We start from the raw sequence: 21594 nt of genomic DNA on the forward strand, positions 1-21594 counted from the left end.
AAAAAGCAATTCAGCAAAACCAATGAACATTTCAACTGAGTCTGACAGTATATGCAACGTTCCACACCCATAGCCCTCCATCTCTGCAAAAACGGAAGGATTGCCACTAATTTCCAAACCTGATTAGCAAAACACATTTTCCACTGCTAAATTTCCCAGCGGCAAATTGCTTTCCATTTTGGTGTCTATTTGGATAGTTGGGTTTCTGCATGTATAAGGTGCACAATGCACATATACTATATAGAGAGAAATCATGGCATAATGGATAGAGGTCCATCCTTGACATCGAGAGAGGCTTGGCTTCAAATACTGGTCTAATCCATCCTAGTAACCTCTCAAGACACACAAGAAGCTCTTTAAGACAAAAAGTTAGAGAAGAGTTTCCAATCTGAACTGGTGGAAGAAGTTTCCACACCAGGATTTCCCCCACACTGAAGAAATCATGGGTCCAAACATAAAGGGAACAGAAAAAGAAACAAAACTCCATACAATGAAATGTTACCAAGTTATTTTGATTGTGGGGAAAGTACTTGAAAGTCTAAGTTATGAAACATTTCTAACTGTAACAATTGGAATGACGCCACCTGCTGGAGACTTACTGTAGAAGAGTTCCGCCCATGAAGCGAAGGTCTTTGAGGGCAAGACCAGGAGTCTTTTCTTTGGCGTCAGGAAGTGAGGTTGGCTAGTGGGAGGAAGAAGGAAGAGACTAGCGCTGTCTGGGTCTTTTTCCTTTGGACTCTGGTGGAGAGCGGAGCTAGAAATGTGCTCTCCCTCTTTCTCTCTCTCTTTACCAAATTCTTACTCACCTTAATAAATGCTTAAAGCCTAACTCTTGCTGAAGCTTATAATTTATTGGCGACCACTCATTAGATATTTTAGACAGACTAGCTGGAATTTTAGCCCTTGACACAAAGAAACATAGTGTGCCTTCATTTGGTACCCATAGAAGCACTGGGGATGGGAGCAGGGAAGAAGATTTGAGCTGTAAGTCCTAGAATCTCTTCCAACCATTTTAGCCAACATATAAGTGTCATTTGCAATTTTCATTTTCTGAGTTCAGGTACTGCTGCTTGACACAATACTAGGAAAACGGGAGGGGGGTTTATGTATGGGTAAAGGCTAAACATTCCTCCTTTTTACACTGTTCATTGGTTTAGCAAATCCCTTGCTTCAGTAATGGCATTAAGGTACAGTAATGAGCCCATCTCATTCATATTTTTGCAAATTCCAAAGTCCAACTTCCAAGTCCAACTGACTGACTATTGCTCTATCTTCTTATATTTGTGCCCTGTGAGTATTTCTCCGGTTCTGTGAAAGAAAGAAACGCTAGATTCTTGTTGTTTTTCTTTTTCTTTTTTTTTCATTTTAGGAGGCCTGAAGGTTGCATCCACCAAGGACAAAGCCACCTATGCAGGTAGGGCTGATCATCTTTCATGCCCATTCCTTGGTGGAGTGGTCCACCATAGTGTGGAGAAGCACTTGCCTGTTGAGGGACTAGACAGTGACCCTTGTAGTCTTTGAACACTCTGATGACAACCAGGATTTTAAAAATAGTTACTTAAATAAAGACATGGTTTTAAATGACGGCTACTCTACAGATCCCAGAGTTAAGCCTGGGGGAAAATGGTGGTGATGGAGGGGTGGGGCGGCAGTGACCAAGCTGGGGCAGCATGGTCTACTCTAGGACTCTTCAAAGAAACCACCTGACAACCCTCCTATAGAAAACTCAGGCAGCGAGTCCCTTCTAAGGAAAAAAAATCACGCGGTAACTCATGGGTCCAACCTTCAAGTCTCCCTGCATATACTGGGACTTGAGAAACTTTCTGATGTGGATTTTGGAACCACAGTATCTAAAGTGGGTAGAATATTAGTTCCATGAGGGCAGGCATGTTCTTTTTGGTTTTGTTTTCCTCTTCCCCCCTGTGTAGGATAAAGGTGTATTGAATTGAATCTCTTCAGAGGCAGTGTATGATTAATAGCTGAATGTGGAAGGTCTGGGTATAGTTCCTGTCTCAGTTGTCTACTAGAGTGAAGAGGGAGGGACTAAGCATTTATAAAGCACCTACTTTGTGCCAGGCACCGTGGTAAGTGCTTGATTTTCACTGGGTACAATGATCAGCACCCATTTTCCAGTTATGGAAAACTAAGGCAGACTTGCCCAGGGTCACACACAGCTGCCATGTGTCTAAGTAATATCTGAACTCTGGTCTTCCTGACTCCAGGGCTAGAGAGCTATCCACTGTACCGCCTAATAGCCTCTAGTACAAGGCTCATGTAACAGTCCTTCTGCCTGGGGTTAGCTGCCTTTGCCAAGGGGCCTGAGTCGCTAGTGACTCTGGGAGTTATATTTCTTCCTAGATTGAGATGGAAGCGTGCTGACCCACATGGGAAGAAATACAACTCCCAGGGTCTTGACTCGGACCCCCTTGCAAGGCAACCAGTCCCAGCTTTGCCGGAACTATGACATTCGAAAAGTCACTTGTCAGCTATAAAATACAAATCATACTGGCTGTTGTTATAAGGATCAATCAACACACTGTATTTCAAGTGCTCAGCAAACCTTAAAGGCCACCTTGTGGCCTAAATGCCAACCACCACTAGTAATTCAAACATATGATAACCTCAAAGTACATCTGTAAGTAATGTGCAGTTTAAAAGGCACAGGCGTGTCAACTGTCTCATTATGGCCACATGCAAAGCCACCTGGTGGTATTGTAGACTAAGCACTACACCTGAGGTAAGGAGGCCCATGTTCACTTATTACCTGTTTGATCCTCGGCAAATCACTTAATGCTCTCTCTGTCTTGGTCTCCTCATTTATAAAATGGCAATGATAATACTCCCCCTGCCTACCTCACAGGGTTGCCCCAGGGGAAAGTGCTCTATAAACCTTTGGGCACCATAGAACTGTGCATTACCATTGAGTATGATTTTTAAAAATTTTTTGGGGGGGGCAGCTAGGTGGCGCAGTGGATAAAGCACCGGCCCTGGATTCAGGAGGACCTGAGTTCAAATCCAGCCTCAGACACTTGACACTTACTAGCTGTGTGATCCTGGGCAAGTCACTTAACCCCCATTGCCCTGCAAAAAAAAAAAATGGGGGTTTTTTCGGGGCAATGAGGGTTAAGTGACTTGCCCAGAGTCACACAGCTAGTAAGTGTCAAGTGTCTGAGGCTGGATTTGAACTCAGGTCCTCCTGAATCCAGGGCCGGTGCTTTATCCACTGTGCCACCTAGCTGCCCCCTGTGCATTACCATTGAGTCTTACATTAACTCTGTGAGGTAACCAAGGAGGGTTTGGTTAGCCCCATTTTACAGATGAGGAACTTAAGTCCTAAAAGGGTTAAAGGTCTCACCTTAGATTATATAGCTAACAAATAGTAGGCTTGGAACTCAAATCCAGGTCTCCATATTCACAATCTTATATTCTACTACACCAAGTGCCTCTCCAAAAGATATCATGACAACACATCTTTAAATAGTTCAGAATCTCTCTGAATATCTATCTTTCTTCCTTACCAACCCCATCCACCTAGTTCCATTTTCTTTTGGCACACGGAAAGTCAGTCACTTAAAGGTTTAAAAGAGACCATCAACAATCTGAGTTCACCAGGCCTCTATTCTTCTCTTCCCTAGAAATCCAGGGAGATGACCGTGGTATCGGTGGTGCAGGAGGAGGTGGAGGCGGTGGGGGCGCAGGGTTTGGGGCTGCCCCTGCCTGGTGTCCCTGTGGTTCTTGCTGCAGCTGGTGGAAGTGGCTGTTAGGCCTGCTCCTGGCCTGGCTGTTGCTTCTTGGATTGCTTTTTGGACTCATTGCTTTGGGTAAGAGATGTCAATGGCAAACAGGAAAATCCTGCTGTGAGAAAGGCTCCTTATATATTCATGTGTTGCTCAAATAGAACAGGAACCCAAAAGACGTCAACTTGGGACCTTGTTGTTGCTGTTCAATCATGTTTGATTCTTTGTGATCCCGTGGACCATACTGTCTATGGTGTTTTCTGGAAAAAATACTAGAGTGGTTTGCCTTTTTCTTCTCCAGTGGATTAAGGCAAACGGAGGTTAAGTGATTTGCCCAAGGTCACACAGCTAGTAAGCTAGGGCCTCATTTGAACTCAGGTCTTCCTGACTCCAGGCCCAGCACTCTATCCACTGAGCCACATAGCTGCTTCTGAAAGGACCTTAGAGGTCGTCCAAGGTCTTATGGTGAATTAGTTGTAGATCAGAGTCTATAATCCAGAATTCCTAACTCCTAGACCACTGCTGTTTGCCCTAGCATGCCCTGTAATGGTGGTGGTACCTAGATAAAACATTTGTTAAGCCTGACTTACTATGTATCAGATACTTTGCTAAGGGCTGGAGATACAAGTACAAGGCAGCAAGATAGTCCCCAACCTCAAGGAGTTTACATTCTAAAGGAGAAAGATAATACACGTAGGGGTGTTAGAAAATAGAGGTAGGGAGAAAGGGTACTAGCAGGGGAGGAATGTCTGAGGTGACGAGAAAGAGGAGGAGGAGGAGGAGGAGGAGGAAGAGGTGGCGGTGGTGATGGTGGTAGTAGTAGTAGTAGTAGTAGTAGTAGTGGAGAAGGAAATTGCAAACCTCTCCAGTATCTTTGCCAAGAAAACCCCACATGGGCTTGTGAAGAGTAGGACAGACTGAAAAACGATTGTACAACAAGTAGCAGTAGCAGCAGCAGCAGCAGCAGCAGTAGAAATGGGTGTGGTGATGTTGCAGCTAGGTGATACAAAATGCTGGGCCTAGAGTCAGGAAAACTCATCTTCCTGAGTTCAAATCTGGCCTCAGACACTTACTAGCTCTATGACCCTGGGCAAGTCCTTTAACCCTGTTTGCCTCAGTTTCCACATCTATAAAACAAGCTGGAGAAGGAAATTGCAAACCTCTCCAGTATCTTTGCCAAGAAAACCCCACATGGGCTTGTGAAGAGTAGGACAGACTGAAAAACGATTGTACAACAAGTAGCAGCAGCAGTAGTAATAGTAGTAATGTTTCCATTTCCATGATCTCAATTGAATTTTGCAGTACAGGTGTCATATCCATTTATCATTTGAAGAGATTGTGACCCAGAGAGATAACATCTCATTCGCTGAGTCCAGGCCTGGACTTCCACCCCAGTTCTCTTTCCATGATGCCTTGTTTCCTCTCTGGTTCAGGATAATCCATCCTAGCTAAAACACAGTAGTTAGGACCGAGCATGGAGATTTACTGTCCAGTGACCCTGCCACCATGATTGAAGTCTCTAGGACTTCAATACAATGTTCAGGTCTTGCTTAGAATAGAATTCTTACTGGGAAAAGTTTTTTGTCCCAAGATCATTGGTCTAGTAATATAGTCCAACAAGCATTTCTCTGGGATGTTTCAAACATGCTTTACCTAGGTTTGGTGTTCACAACAGCCCTATCAAATAACTTGCACTCCTCTTCCTATGATTCTTCTTTTCTGTCTGCCTCCCATGAAGCGGAGGAGGTGAGGAAGCTGAGAGCTCGTGTGGATGACCTGGAGAAGATCAACACTAGTATGCTAATGCATGAAGGCAAGATCAACAAAAATTACTATGATAATTCCCATTTTGGTAGAAGTACTGGTGAGCTGGACGGTAACAGTCAGGAGGCTCTCTGGATATTTGTGAAAAACAGGCTGCAAATGGAACAGGAAAAAGGTGAGGAGATACAGTGGAGAACCTAACAGGGGTGGGAGTCAAGACCCTCATCCAAATAGGAATCATTGTCATTAGAAATGTTAATCAAAATTGAACATAGGGTAAATCAGGAGTGGTAAAGATGGGTGATGGTAGAAAGGACAATTCTACCATAAGTGTAGTGTTATTGATACGGCATGATTCATCCCCAAAGAGTCCCAGCCCTTCCCCTCCATGAGAACTAGTGTCCCTGGGAGATGGAGCAAGGTTCCACAAAATGGGATCTTGAGTTTAGCAGCTAGAAACAGTTGCCTCCTTGTGCTATTCTCTGGAAACCTTGAAGGAAGTGCAATTACTACCCCCAATGTTGGCACCCAGAGGCAAAGCCCCATTTGCCCTGTAGTAGTTATGGCTCTGATTGTTATCAATAAATCAATAATAATGTATTAAGTACCTACTGTGTACCAGACACTCTGCTAGGTACTGGAAATACAAAACCAAAAATGAAACAGTCCCTGCCCTCAAGAATTTTACATTCTACTGGATGATAATCCACATTTATACAGAGTTTTATGACCATATCTACACACATTATCTCATTTAAACTTTCTAACAGACCTACAAGTAGGTAGGACCTATTTACCAATAAGGAAAATAAGACACAGCAGGGAAGTGATTTGCTCTAGATTATATAGCTCATTAGTGACAGCATCTGACTAGACCCCAGATATAGGCTGGTGGTCTCTCCATTATATTTCAATGTCTCCCTTTTATTCTAGGGCTAAGAAAAGCAGAAAAAGATGCAAAACTAACTCAAGCTTTGCTTTCTATTTTAGGAAATCTCCGAGGAAATCCTGGACCAAAAGGTTTTACAAACAGATCATTCCCCCATCCCTTTGACTCTTGTTTCTGGGGAAATGCTTCCTGGGACTGGTGCTTGATTTTCTGGATGGTTTGGGAAAATTTTTCCTTCCTTTCACCTACCTTCTCCTTCCCTTTTTCCCTCCTTTTCTCTTTTTTAAAAAAATCTCTTTTCTCATTTCAGAGCTAAATTTGGAAAGCAGGACAGTTTAAATACATCTCTGTTGAGGGAAATTATGTTATATAATCTAAATTATTTGGGCTAGAAGGACTAGATAATCTAGGCCTTCCATTGTACATATAAGGAAAGGGAGACCCAGAGAGGTACCCAAAGGTACCCATTGGTCAATGGCAGAGATGGGAATAAAACTCAAATCTCTTCATTTTAAAATCGGATTTTTATACCTAAGAGATTTGATATTAACATACTAATGGATATCACTCTAATATGACCTAATCTCAAAATGTTGGTATCTTTATGTCTTTTAGGTGATATGGGAATTCAAGGCCCAAAAGGTGAGTGAGGAGAATTTCTCCTGTTTTGATGGAAACTGATGGCTTAGGAAAATCAGACAGGCAGTCTTAGGAAATTTATATTATTCAACATTAACTGAGACTTTCTGAAGAAAGGGGGCTTAGACCAACAATCCTCAGTTTTTGGTGTCAGGATACTTTTTATTGAGGACCCCTCCCCCCAAAGAGCTTTTTTTTTTTTTTTGGTGAGGCAATTAGGGTTAAGTGACTTGCCTTTGGTCACACAGCTAGTAAGTGTTAAGTGTCTGAGGCTGGATTTGAACTCATGTCCTCCTGACTCCAGGGCTGGTGCTCTATCCACTGAGCCACCTCGCTGCCCCCCAAAGAGCTTTTTTTTTAATGTAGGTTATCTCTATTGAAATTTACCACTAAGGAAATTAAAATGTTTTAGTATCATTATGAAAATAGTTTTAACCTAGGGGCAGCTAGGTGGCACAGTGGATAGAGCACTGGCCCTGGAGTCAGGAGTACCTGGGTTCAAATCCGGCCTCAGACATTTAACACTTACTAGCTGTGTGACCCTGGGCAAGTCACTTAACCCCAATTGCCTCACTAAAAAAAAAAAACTAAAAAAAATAGTTTTAACCTTTTTGGACCCCTCAAAAAAGGCCTCAGAGACCCCCAAAGTCGCCATCTTTGACAGCTAACGGCATCCCTTGGGACTTGGAGAGGAGGGGAAAGGGAAAGAGATGAAAAGCTGCAATCTCCTCTTGCTAAGCCATCCTTGGCTCCAGCCCTTTTTCAGGATATTTAGTGGTCCCTGATTGAGGGCAATGAGGTGAAAATTTTTCCATCCATTTGTGATGGATGCTGGTTCCCACTGAAATTTTGGTTTCTGGAGGGTAGCGCCTATGAGCCCATTAAAGAAATTCTAGCTAGAAATATATAGAGAGAAGTGTTTAGGTGGGGCTCAGAATACTCTGTTTCTCCTGCAAGGAAATCTGAGCTTTGATCCTCAGCTAATAGTTTTCTTTTTTTCTCCCTGCCTTTACAGGAGACCGAGGGCTTGCTGGAGTTCCAGGTGAGTAAACAATGGTCACCTTCCCTCTAAGCCTCAGTAATGTGATGTCTGGGACTTTGCCCTGCTCAATTCCAGTTTCCAGCTACTATGGGACCAACTAGGGGGGATAACCATTCTTGTGCATTCACAGGTGTCCCGGGGGCTATGGGCCATGCAGGCCCAGAAGGACCAAAGGGACAGAAAGGCAGTATGGGTAAGAACTGATTGTCTTTTCCTCCCAAACACTTTGCCCTCTAGAGTTTTTGTCCTAATGATAAAACAACCTGACACATCGAGCATCGAGTGTTTTAAAGTTTTACAAAGCACTTTAGATACATTAATTATCTCATTTGAGCCTCACAACAAATCTGTAAGGTAAGTACAACTATTATCCCCATTTTATAGATGAAGAAACTGAGGCTCAGAAAGATTAATTAACTTGCCTAGGATAACACAGCTAGTTACAGTATTGGAGAATAGGAGTTGGACCTAGGTCTCAATTTGATGTGGTAGCCAAAAAAACCGACGCAATCTTAGTTTCCAGGAATGAGGAGTAACAGTCCCTCCATATTCAGCCTGCATCAGCCCTCATTTAGGGTGCTATGTGAGGTTCTGAGCATCATAAACTAAAAAGGAAATCCATCAATTTGGAAGCTCCCAAAGGAGAATAAGAAGCATTAACAAAAAGCTGAAAAGAGGAAAATTAGGTCTAGTGTCAGGAAAAAAAAAAACTTTCTAACAAACTGAGCTTTCTAAAAATGAAATAGACTGTGTCAAGAAGTGGTGGTGGGGCATCTAGGTGGCACAGTGGTTAAAGCACCGGCCCTGGATTCAGGAGGACCTGAATTCAAATCTGGCCTCAGACACTTGACACTTACTAGCTGTGTGATCCTGGGCAAGTCACTTAACCCTCATTGCCCCGCCAAAAAAAAAAAAAGGAAAGAAAGTAAAAAGAAGTGGTGGTGTCCCCTTCCTCAGAGGTCTTCACACAGAAGGCCACTTGTTGGCATAGTATAATGAGATGGACAACAACATGGCTACTGAGATCCCTTCTAGTTCTCAAAATCTATACCTACTGACTTCAAGTACATCATTCTTGTAGCTATGGGTTGATAGTTTTATGATCAAGCATTATTTTTGTTTGTAGGGGAACCTGGCATGGAAGGACCCAGGGGTCAGAGAGGACAAGAAGGTCCATCAGGGCCTCGTGGTGAACCAGGACCCCCTGGGTTTGGAGAAAAAGGAGACAGAGGTAAGGAAAGTTAAGTATGCAGTGGTACAACTACAAAGGGATAAAGACTCAATGAGATGTTCTCCCTCTCTCCCATCATCCTCCCCAACAAGCAGGCACAGAAATTCTAATTCTAAGATATTTTCCTCTGCTTCAGCCCCATAAATAAAGGTCTCTGGGATGGGAGTAAAAGGGAGAGAGGTAAGAAGATTTTTGTAAAGGAAAAAAAAGAGGGGTCAAGGGCCAACATGGTGGGTAGAAGTGGGCAAGGACAGGACTCAGGAGTCAGAAAGTAGGTCCCATTCTTGGAATTTGTCTGGAGGATGCAAAAGCAGCTTATTGGGCCTCCAGGAACCTAAAGCTAACATTGGAGAATTTCAGTGTTTTTTGATTAAAAAAAAAAAAAAAAAAACCAGCCAGTGGACTTTGAGGCTGTGCCATTGTAGAGAGGGAGAGGGAGGAGGGCAGTGGAAATTCTAGGGGAATCTCCACAAATTGGAGTTAACCATCTGACTTATGTCTCCAGCCTTGTTTGGCTGTAAATTTCTCAAGAGCAGAAACCATCTTTTTCCTTTCTTTATATTCCCCGTGCTTAGCACAGTGTCTGCCATATAGTAGGCGTTTAATTAATGCTCACTAATTGATTGATGGATTGAAAATAGCAAAAAATACATAAAAGCCTCATGTTTGCTGTACCTCCAAGGTTTATGGTAGTAAAGAGAATTCAGTGGTGATTGTATATTGTTTCTCCACAGTGTGGAGGTTGGAGGGAGGGAGGGAAGCAAGTGTTTCTGCCTTGGCGAATTATCAATTCTAGCCAATCAGAGCCCAGAGGACTCTGCTGCTCCCTCATTTAGAGATTCCAGACTTTAGTCCCCCCACAAAAAGCTTCAAATGTTTCATGGTTTGAAGGGAAGGAGGTAGATGGATGGGTTTTGCCCCCTATGGGTAGGGGACAGAGATACTGCAGAAAAAAGGAGCTTGAGTGTACGGGGCTTGCTGCTATATAATAATATCTAGCAATTAATTGCTTTAAAGTTGGCAAAGTGTTTTACATATTATATCATTTGATTTTTATAACAACCATTTATCATTCCCATGTTCTAGATGAGAAAACTGAGGCTAATGACTTACCCAGAACCACATGGTTTATAAGTGTCTGAAGCAGGACTTGGTTAGGTCTTCCTGACTCCAGGTGCAATGCTTCATCCTCTGCTCCACCTTTTGCCAAATAGCCAGATTTCCCAATAAAACCAGAGCTGGGCTTCACCCCTGGATGTCCTCATTGTGTCCATTGGACTCTTCAAACCACTGTATCTTCCCCCTTCCCCCACCATATGGGCCCCAGGGCATTCTGGGAGGTAGAAATGTCTTTTTCAAATAACGGAATTAGATTCTGAGTAAAAATAGAATTAGATTCAAAGTAAAGAATCACCAAGCCATTCATTTGGTTGATCTATTCCTCAGGTGCTGCTGGTGATCCAGGTCCTCAAGGACCCCCTGGTGTCCCTGGTTCTGTTGGTCCCAAAGGTAAGCATTGTGTCTGAGTTATCTCTAGAGACTGCAGTGTCCAAGGAATGATACTCCAGGGCCCAGGTGTCATTATAAGTCCTTAGGGATCAGAGAAATGATCCTGAGAACCATGGGCAGAGAAGAATTAGCCAACTAGAATTCTGCCAAAATGAACTGCTGGGGCAAGAAGAATCAATAGTTATCTTTTGGATATAATGATTGTAAAGGATTGTTTTCCTTGTCTGTCTAGACTACAACAGAATTATAGGCCTGGAAGGGACCTTGTTGGTTATTCAGCTCAATTACCTTGTTTCATAGAGGAAAAAACAGAGGGCCAGAGAAGGGAAGCCCCTAGACCAGTCACACAACTGAGACCCTTCCTTATCAACCTACGGGGCCCTCTGAGCCTGCGGATGCCATGCCTTTGCTGCCTTTCAATGGCAAAGCACCCAGGATGTCAGTGAAGTTAAAACAATCCCACTTTGACTGTGTGACACATACCAGCTTTAACTGGTTGATTTGCTTAGGCAGCTCAAGTGGGAATGGAGCCTGCTTGCAGATAAAGTGACAGAGAAGGGGTAGGGTTCAATGTTACCTCTTTTTCCTTCTCCTCTCTCCTGAATCCAAATCTTTCTGTCTCCAGTGCATGAGAATAAAGGATAACCTCCATTCATTCACCCATTCATTCATTCAGCATGGACTATGTATGGGCATCTTGCTCAAACAAACAGGCTCCTTCGTATTCACCTTCATATCCTGTTGTCTTTAGAGGTTTGGGGAAGAGTCTGAGCCTTCATGTTACACACACACACACACACACACACACACACACACACACACACACATGCATGTAAGCACATGCCATCAAGCAGCGGGAGGCCCCCATGGATTTCCTGTGGTATCTGTTACCCAAATTAGTGTCCAATTCTCACTAACAAACCATCTACCTCCCTCTTTTTCCCAGGTTCCATTGGTGCTCCAGGACCTCAGGGCCCCTCAGGTGAGTAGATCTCTCTTTGTTCTTGTTGTTGTTTCTGGACAACAAAAGGCATGCCTGCGGCAAAGGAAATTGAATGAAGGAGGGAAAAAATACTTAAAACACACACAAATAAAACAACAAAGGCACCAAAGCAGAGATTTCTAAAGGCTTTTAGTCCAAGTTTCAATGGTTGGGGTTTTTTGGCCTTAGGCTGTTTTTGTGAGCCCTGACTTTATCTGTTCAAATCCCTCTTCCCATTCTCAGTTGTCCTTACTTTACTGGGAGCACAGAGCACTTTATATAAGATCTGCTTCTATAAATCTTCAACAGTGAATACTATTCATCTGTCCATCTGAACAGAGCACCTGCCAACAAATAAAAGCATTCCTTTATACAAGGTGTCCCAAGAGTCTTCATGCAGATTTTGTTTAAGCTCCTAAAGCTTAAAATCTTCGCTAAGACTTTTAGGACACCCTGGACAGTGCTTTTTAGTTTAATAAGTTCTCAGCCGGGGGCGGCTAGGTGGCGCAATGGATAAAGCACCGGCCCTGGATTCAGGAGTACCTGAGTTCAAATCCAGCCTCAGACACTTGACACTTACTAGCTGTGTGACCCTGGGCAAGTCACTTAAACCCCATTGCCCTGCAAAAAAAAAAAAAAGACAAAAAAAACAAACAAACAAAAAAAATAAGTTCTCAGCCTCCTTTACTAGCTCTCTATCCAGGTCAAGTCCATCAACCACGAGTATCCCACAAAGTTCTGTCCTAGGCCCTCTGCTCAACTCCCTCCATTACTATCTCACTTGGTGATGTCATCAGCTCCCCTGGGCTCTGTTATTATCTCCATGTAGATGACTCCTAGGCCTAGATATCCAGCCCTAACCTCTCTCCTGACCTGCCAACTCACATCACCAGCTGCCTTCTGGACGTCTCAGACTGAGTTCTGTAGGCGTGTCCAATTCAACACTTCTAAAACATAGTTCCCTTCTTCCAAAGTTCCAGCGCATCACCGACCTCCCAGGCCCCAGCCTCAGAGTCACCCTCCACTCCTCTCTCACACTTACTCCAATCTGTTCCCATTACATACCTGTCTGGTTTTCTCCGGTTCTGCAGGTCCTTCTGGCCTCCAGGGCTTCAGAGGCGAAGCTGGTCTCCCTGGTCCCAAAGGTAAATTGGTGAAGAATTAGAGAAGGGGGAAGTCAAGGCCAGTGGAGCTATTCATTAAGCCTAATGTTCAGCATCCTTGTATAGCAGGAGAGAGGCTAAGTTACACTCAAATGATGTGGGTCCATATTCTGGTTCTGCCACTTTACCTGGGGAACCATAGACAAGTCCTCAGTTTCATCATATCAGGGAGCTGAACAAGAGGACTCTCTTTCAGTCTTTAATCCTATGAGTGTGGACTAGGTGGTTGGTATAAAGTAAGGGTGGTGGTGGAGACTACCAGACAGTCAGGTAAACTGCTGAGTGGGTCCTGCAGGGAATCAAGAGATGAGGTCAAGGTGGTGCATCTGCACAGGTAGAGGAACCAAACTCCACCTGTCCCTGTGACACCCTTTCAGTTCTTTTCTTTGAGAATAATTCTACCTGGGGGGGCAGCTAGGTGGCGCAGTGGATAGAGTACCAGCCCTGGATTCTGGAGTACCTGAGTTCAAATCCGGCCTCAGACACTTTACACACTTACTAGCTGTTTGACCTTGGGCAAGTCACTTGACCCCAATTGCCTCACCAAAAAAAAAAAAAAGAGAGAGAGAGAATAATTCTACCTTTTCTGCAACCCTGTCAATAACAACATGTGTTTTTCTTCCTTAGGTGAGAAAGGACCAATGGGACCCCCAGGACCGAAAGGTATGCTGCTCTATGATGTGGCTCAATGATCATTGAAACAGGCACTGTTTGAAATATGCCATCCTCCCTACACGGGCATAACAGATCGTTACCCCCAACTGGTGTCAAGCTTGGAGAAGTTTTTAAAGGATGGAATAGGGAGAGAATGGGATGTGCCCTGCAAATACTAACCTGCTTCCCCTTATGATCACAGTACACATGGAAGACAGATGGTCGGAGTTAGCAATGATCTTGTGGTCAGAGTTAGGAGAAATTTTGAGGCTAAGGTTAGTGGTTAGTTTGTGGTCATAATAAAGAATCAGCCTCTATCAATTTATAGTTAAGTTAAGAGTCAATATATGGCTGGGGTTACAAGGCCAGGGGTAAGGGTGAATGTTTCATCAGGACTAGTAGTCAGTTTGAGGCCTGGGTTAGGGGGTCAGTCTGCAGCTGGGATTAGCGTTCAGTCAATGGCCAGTGTGAGGGGCCAATTTCTCGCTGAAAAGCTCACAGGCCAGCAAGAGACCAAACCTACAACTTCAGCCTAATTAGTCCCATGCTGCTGCCAACACGGAGCTCTCTCACCAACTCTAAGCTAACCTGCGGGAGCCCAGAACACAGCTCTGAAGGGTGCTGGACTGCTGTTCCTTCCCTGAACATGAAATGAAGCCTAGGCCTGCTGTCTGGCCAGATTTCTTTCTGCAAAGGACTGACTCTCTTCTCCTTTATGTCCATTTTAGGTGACCCGGGTGAGAAAGGATCTCGAGGTCTCACAGGTCAGTGCTACCTAGCAAATGAGCTTCACTTCAATAAACCTTAAGTTAAACATTTACTAGGCTATATAGGTTCTATCAGACAGCTAAGTGGTACAGTGGATAGAGCAGCAGTCCCAAAGTCAGGAAGACCTGAGTTCAAATCTTGCCTCTGGCACTTATTAGCTATGTGACCCTAGATAAGTCACTTAACCTTATTTGCTGTAAAGTGAGCTGGAGAAGGAAATGGCAAACCACCCCAGTATTTTTGCCAAGAAAACCCCAAATGGAGAGTCCAACAGGACTGAAGGGACTCAATAACAAGCTGTATGAGAGATCCAGAAAGAAACACATCAAGATCTCTGTCTCAGGGAGTTTCTAATTTTGCTGTCACACCCAAATCTCTTAGCAAGCAAACTAAGACAGTAGTTCCCTGAGGATCAGATTGAATTTATCAAATGTGTGAGGTCTCTGCTGTCATAGCCCCATCCAAGAGACAGAGAAATCAATGAGAGGGAGAGAGAGAGAGAGCTGGGAATCAATCCTTGTGTATGAAATTTCCCCATCCTCTCTGCTACTTGTCTGATCCTATGCATCTTATGAGCCAATCTATCTAAGGCACAGTCCAGGTGTATTCTCCACACACCCCCATCCCCCACCCCCAACAACCCACTCCCAGAGCATTCCCTCTGAGATCACCTTCCATCTCCTCTGTACATATCTTCTATGTACATAGTTATCCCGGGGCAGCTAGGTGTCACAGTGGATAGAGCACCAGCCCTGGAGTCAGGAGGACCTGAGTTCAAATCTGGCCGCAGACACTTAACACTTACTAGCTGTGTGACCCTGGGCAAGTCACTTAACCCCAATTGCCTCACAAAAAACAAACAAAACCAAAAAAAATAGTTATCTGAATGTTGTGAGCTTCTTTGTGAGCCTTTCATTGTATCTCCAGTGTCTGGCACATAATAAGCACTTAATAAATGCTTGGTACCTGACCAACAGTGCTACTGCAGAGGATGCGGCTGTGGAGAACTAAGTTCTGCCAGTCATTGCACGCTGCCTCAGTCACTTGCATCTCGTAATGTATTTGATTAAAAAGGGAGAGGAATAGTGGCTGCCTTGGCTATAAATGGCTTCTCTTGGCTCCCAAGGGGCTAAAGTTAATTGACATGTACCAGAGGATCCCCATGGGGCCTGCTGCTCAGAGGCAACCAAGCAGGCTCTGTTTGAGCTCATTGGTTCACCAAGGGAGCCAGGTCTGAAAATGCTTTTCCATAAACATTCCAGGAAGTTGATTGGCATCCTGGGTCTCCCTCAGGGAAAGCAAAGGGCATGATCCTGCCAGCTGACCAGTCCCAGAACTACCAATTTAACCTCTCTCCTTTTCATTGTAAATTTCCTCTGTAGGAGAACCCGGCTTAAGAGGTCTGCCTGGTGCAACTGGTGAACCTGGTGCAAAAGGAGCAGTGGGTGAGTATCCAGAGAAATTCGGGATTTCTCCCCAGTGTCTAATGTCTGCATATGTGTGCACACCTGCATATGTGTGTGCATGAACACAGCTGTGTATTCCTGCCATATGTTTATGTTTCTTTAATGAATTTCAACTCTTTAATCTCTGGTCTACCTTTGTCTCCATCTCTGAATTTCCTGGCTTGGTTTCAGATTGCAGATGGTTTATTTTTGACTATCTCTTAAGAGTCTATTTTCTCATGGACCAGAGCTCAGTATTCTGGTGGCATTCTTGGCGGGGAGTGGGGGGAGTCTTCTCACAACACATCACTAGGCACTAGGGAATAAGGTCAGGAGTCTTTTATGCTGTGATTGTGCCTATCCAGCCACTAAGATCTTGTCTCTGAGCTCTCTGTTTCTAGAAGAAAAAAAGGGAAGATGGAGCAACCCCTCAGAGCCTTTGAAGCCTGCATCCTGTAGAGAAAGGTTCCCCAGGATATCCTCATCAGCTTTCCCTGCTTTAATCTTTTTCATTACATTCTGGAGCCATCCTGGCTGGCCAGGAGGCAGGGAGGGGAAGGCAAGAACCCATGGGCATCAGGAACATTCAGCTGCAGACCCTGAAAGTACTTTAAGTGGATTTGTGATAAAAAAGGCCAATGGGAAAGAGATATAGAATATTCATTCATGCAACAAATATCTACTGAGGGCATACTAGTAGTGTGCTCAGCTTCACTGAGGAAGCTGTGAAGGCAAATAAGATGCGGGTCCTGCTTTAGGAAGTTCACAGTTTAATGTCAGGGATCAGACACTTACACAAATAAATATGATACACACAAGGCTGTGATAAATGTCATGAGAAGTAAAGGGTCACAGAAGTTCAGAAGAGGGAGACGTCACCTTGGGCTCAAGTCAACATGTATTAAGAATTTTGTGTATGGGGCAGCTAGGTAGTACAATGGATAAAAAAACCAGCCCTGGATTCAGGAGGACCAGAGTTCAAATCTGTCCTCAAACACTTGACACTTACTAGTTGTGTGACCTTGGGCAAGTCACTTAACCCTCATTGTCCCACAAAATTCTTTTTGTGTATGCCATGGCTCATCTCATTGAATGTGAAGGAATGTATTCTGGGGGCATAGAAGCTCTCAAACATCATTCAGCAAGTTGCAGAGGCCTTGTGACCTACATGGGAAAATCCATGAGATTCTTTTTTTTTTAGTGAGGCAATTGGGGTTAAGTGACTTGCCCAGGGTTAGGGTTAGAAAAAGCTAGAAAGTGTTAAGTGTCTGAGGCCGGATTTGAACTCAGGTACTCCTGACTCCAGGGCCGATGCTCTATCCACTGCGCCACCTAGCTACCCCAATCCATGAAATTCTTAAAGCATTAAAGTTTATGCTATGCATTGGAATAGTTTCTGGAATGTATGGAGGGGAATGGTGGGAACAGGTTGGGTAAATGGACCAGAGCCAGACTATGGGTTGCAATAGGTAAGGAAAGGCCATGGAAGACTTAAGGGGGATGTGGCTTTTGAGCTGGTGCTTGGAGGAAGGATAGAATTTTAATGGGCAGAGAGCAGAGAGAAGCAGTCTTGAGAGAGGGGAGGGAGAGAGAGAGAGAGAGAGAGAGAGAGAGAGAGAGAGAGAGAGAGAATACCCATGAGGAATGGTACAGAAGTGGAAAAAACCTGTGTTTTAGAAATAGTGACCAGTCTATTTTCACCAAAGTATAAAATGTATAAGAAACCACGGTGGAAAGATGAGTTGGGGCTAAATTCAGAAGGACTTGCACTTTTTTTGAGCTTACAATAGGGAGCCATTGATGGCTGTTTTACAAGGGATGGTTTAGAGTCCGAGTACTGGGGGACAGCAATGCCCCTAAGAAGATGGGAAAAGGGTGAGGAGAACTTCACTGTATCCATTTGATGGTCTAGAAAAGGGCTGCAGGAACACTTGGACTAGATGTGTGGTTGCATTGCTATTTTTTCCTAAAACAGCTGCTGCCAAGTACTCTTCCAGGTTCTTTTAGGGACAACAAAAGGAAGGAGTCAAGTAGGATACCTCCAGAGCTAACATGGGCTTTGGTTGTTTTGAACAGGTCCAGCTGGCCCAGACGGACACCAAGGTCCAAGAGGTTGGTCACTTTTTTCTCTGCTTTCCTCCCCAAATACTCATAACCACCTATAGGTACTCCAAACTAAAGTACACAAGTCCATTACTGACAACAAACAGTGCCATGGTCAAATACGCCTTGGGGAACAAATAACTGATGTACGATTAATTGTTTCTTGTCTTTCCACCTACCATCTTGAACACCCAGTTCACAAATGCTATGCAAAGTCATGAGCTCGGGGCTGATTGTCACTTGCTAGGATGGTCACCTTGCTTTTTTCAAAGGGGAAATATTCACAAGTTGACCGCCTGATCTCTCTAGGTGAACAAGGTCTTACAGGGATGCCTGGAGTCCGTGGCCCACCAGGACCTGCAGGAGAAGGAGGAAAACCAGGTAATGGAGCAAAGATGAGTGGCTGCTGCCAGTGTTGTGTTTGGTACCAGTTCCCCCTTCTCATATACCAGCTTAGCAGAGAACAGCAAAAAGCTGAGTAAGGAGGGTGTTGAGTTTGAACTTCCATGGTTCAAGACATTTAGGGAAACACAGATGTGTGACATATTAAAAACAACAATTTAATGTTTATGTAGTGTTTGTTATTTTACAAAGCCGATCCATTTCAATTCAACTCCACAAACAGGTGGTAAGCACATACCATTTGCATGACACTCTGCTAGACCCTGGAGAACCAAAGATGAAAAATGACAGTTCCTGCCTTCAAGGAATTTATATTCTAATAATGATACAAGATAGGTTAAGGAAAAGAGCACTAAGTAGAAAGGATCTGAGAAGATTTTTAGGTAGAAGTAGCCCCTAAGCTCAATCTCCACATTAACCTTGTAGGGTAAGTACTGCAAATATTTTCATAATCATTTTATAGATGAGGAGTTCTGGGGCCCTGACACTAATTGTCTGACCTTAGGAACATTACTTAATTTGTCTGGGGCTCAATTTCCTCATCTGTAAAATAGTGACAATATTCAGAAAGGGTTGTTATGAGAAAAGTGTTTTGTAAACTCAAAGGACCCTGGAAATGCAAACTCTTACTAGTCTTGGTATTAGTTTGAGTATGAAGAGGCCGTAGCCATAATGGATGGAGAAGAGGCCTTTGAAGCCAGGAAAGCATAAGTTGTGATCTCACCTCTTACTATATGGCCAGGTGCAAGTCATAAACTCTCAGTGCTCCGGGCAATTCTCTAAGACACCTGTGAGAAGATGCTGCCCTGCATTGGTGGAGGGAGTTTCCACACTCAGGAGTTCCTTGTACTAATGAAATGACAGGCCCTGTCTCTATCCCACATTACTATGATACCAAATGACTGCTCTTCAGCCCCTAAGCTTTCTTTAGAAAACAACAATTCATTTGATTCAATCAAATTCAATTTGCCAAATGTCAGTTAAGAAAGGAATATCCCTCCTTTGGCTTACCTGTGATGATGTTTCTGGTCTGCATTGATGCTAAGCCTGCATTTCAGAATTGATCTCTTCTAAGGAAGCTCCCAGATGCCTTAGAACTCTCTCCTTTATCTTTCCTTCTCTTTAGGCCTCACAGGACCCCAAGGACCTCCAGGTGAGATACTGAGTCTGGAAGATCGTCTGAGGGTCTACAGCAATCTCCCCATCTACCTGGGTCATCCACCTCTCAAATCTATCAGTCTGAGTGTGTTGGGTGTGACAGCTTCCATCTCCTGTTTATGTGTCCCTAGGCAATAAGTAATTAGGAAGTAAAATCTGTTCAAGAGCAGATCATTAATGAATGGTGCAGACAAGAAGAAGTGATCTTTGGGTTATTCACTATTTGGTGTTAACTAGGCCTCTGCTACTTTTTGTCTCATCAAAAATCAAGAGTAGACTATGGTCCGAATGGACTCTTTAACCAACATGGAATATAACCCTATAAATGAAAAAAATAGGCCATGCCCAATTCTTAAGAGAAACTAGGCAATGGGCCAAAATCCAATCAGGCAGCAGGTCTATGAAAGACTGAAGGAAGGCTATACCCTCTTAAAAGTCATTGTTAAGAGCAGCTAGGTGGCATAGAGGATAAAGCACCAGCCCTGGATTCAGGAGGACCAGAGTTCAAATGTGGCCTCAGACACTTGACACTTACTAGCTGTGTGACCCTGGGCAAGTCATTTAACCCTCATTGCCCCAACCCAAAAAAACAAAACAAAACATTGTTAAAGCCAGCAAGACTTGGGATCAAGAGTCACCACAGACATAAACTGCCTATGTGATCCTAAGTAAGTCACATGACTTCTCAGTGCCCCAGGTAACTCTTTAAGACTGTGATTCTCTGTCTTCCTTTGTGTCATGGACCCCGCTGGCAGTATGATGAAGCCCACGAACCACTTTTCAGAATAATGCTTTTAAATGCACCAAATAAAATACAAAGGTTTACAAAGGAAACAATTGTATTGGAATACAGTTAAAATATATATTTTTTAAACTGAGTTCACCAACCCCAGGTGAAGGACCCCTCTTCTAAGACCACAATTTGCAGTGAAAGTGTCACCTACCTATGTGGGAAAAGGGATTTTCCTCACCTGGGAGCTCCCTCACCCAGTGAATTCAAAGGTGGGTTCCCCAGCCTTGTCCTGGCCAGTGGTTCACAGTTATATGTTCTGAAATTGTGCTCTAAAGCAGGGCTTTTTCAACTTTTTCCACCCACAACCCCTTTCCACCTGAGAATTCTTTACGCGACCCCAGGTATATAAGTATATCAACTATGTATACATAACCTTTTACTGTAGCCAAATTTTTCACAACCCCTACTTCCAGTTAAGTGACCCACAGTTTAAGAAGCTTTGCTCTAAAGGCCTAGTTTGTATTCGAGGTAAATGGGAAGGTACATACTCCAATTGAAAAAGTTTTGAAGAAAGGGGACCTCTGGATATTGGAGAGTACAGTGAGGGTGGATTAGTCAGTGTTAGAGGCTGAGGGATGTTTTGTAATCTTCCCCACCCTAGGTTCTGTTTCCAGGGGAATTATCACAGGGACTCTTCCCCTCCTCCTGTGCTGGGTTTTGAACAAAGGCTTGCTTCCTTCTTAGCCCAGGGAGGGAGACAGACTCCACCTTTGCAAAAGGTGGCAGCTGGGCTGGAGCCTCCCAACCTCAGTTGGGTGGTTTGTTCATTGAGCTTCAGTCCAACAGGCATTAATTCTGTGATTTATTTATGTAACATTAATCCTTCTGATTTATTTATCTTTTAATCTCATCAGGACTTCCTGGGACCCCAGGCCGACCTGGGGCTAAAGGTAAGTGAGTCTCCAAATTAAATATTCATTCTCTTCCCCCTGGGGTTGTCAAGGTTTTGCTGGGTCTTTGTCTCTCATCAGGACCTGGAGCAACAGTGACACCTTGTGTCTGTCTACAAGGAAGAAACTTTTTCTGACCAATAAGAGCCCTTTGAGTAAATTTCCTCAGCCCATCCTTCTTCCTCATGATGCCATCCATCACCATAGACATAGAGATTCTCTCTCTCTCTCTCTCTCTCTCTCTCTCTCTCTCTCTCTCTCTCTCTCTCTCTCTCCCCTCTCTCTCCCTCTCTCTCTCTCTCTCTCTCTCTCTCTCTCTCTCTCTCTCTCTCTCTCTCTCTCTCTCCTCTCTCTCCTCTCTTTCTCTCCTCTCTCTTTCTCTCTCCTCTCTCTCTCTCTCTCTCTCCTCTCTCTCTCTCTCTCTC

The 21594-nt window shown here is 43.9% G+C and overlaps 1 protein-coding gene across 1 annotated transcript in view; it reads left to right on the top strand.

Annotated features, from left to right (window-relative positions):
- Window positions 1-21594, top strand: part of COL17A1 (collagen type XVII alpha 1 chain) — a 98361-nt gene that overhangs the window by 58615 nt on the left and 18152 nt on the right. The window contains exons 16-33 of the mRNA XM_043986660.1: window positions 1370-1414; window positions 3636-3821; window positions 5476-5676; window positions 6492-6521; window positions 7006-7032; window positions 8045-8071; window positions 8202-8264; window positions 9198-9302; window positions 10749-10811; window positions 11758-11793; window positions 12885-12938; window positions 13584-13619; window positions 14339-14374; window positions 15761-15823; window positions 17900-17935; window positions 18236-18307; window positions 19455-19481; window positions 21134-21169. Coding sequence (XP_043842595.1) covers window positions 1370-1414; window positions 3636-3821; window positions 5476-5676; window positions 6492-6521; window positions 7006-7032; window positions 8045-8071; window positions 8202-8264; window positions 9198-9302; window positions 10749-10811; window positions 11758-11793; window positions 12885-12938; window positions 13584-13619; window positions 14339-14374; window positions 15761-15823; window positions 17900-17935; window positions 18236-18307; window positions 19455-19481; window positions 21134-21169 — 1143 coding nt within the window. The remainder of the gene's footprint in view (window positions 1-1369; window positions 1415-3635; window positions 3822-5475; window positions 5677-6491; window positions 6522-7005; window positions 7033-8044; window positions 8072-8201; window positions 8265-9197; window positions 9303-10748; window positions 10812-11757; window positions 11794-12884; window positions 12939-13583; window positions 13620-14338; window positions 14375-15760; window positions 15824-17899; window positions 17936-18235; window positions 18308-19454; window positions 19482-21133; window positions 21170-21594) is intronic.

This window comes from Dromiciops gliroides, chromosome 2 (assembly GCF_019393635.1).
Source record: "Dromiciops gliroides isolate mDroGli1 chromosome 2, mDroGli1.pri, whole genome shotgun sequence".
Classification (NCBI taxonomy): Eukaryota; Metazoa; Chordata; class Mammalia; order Microbiotheria; family Microbiotheriidae; genus Dromiciops; species Dromiciops gliroides.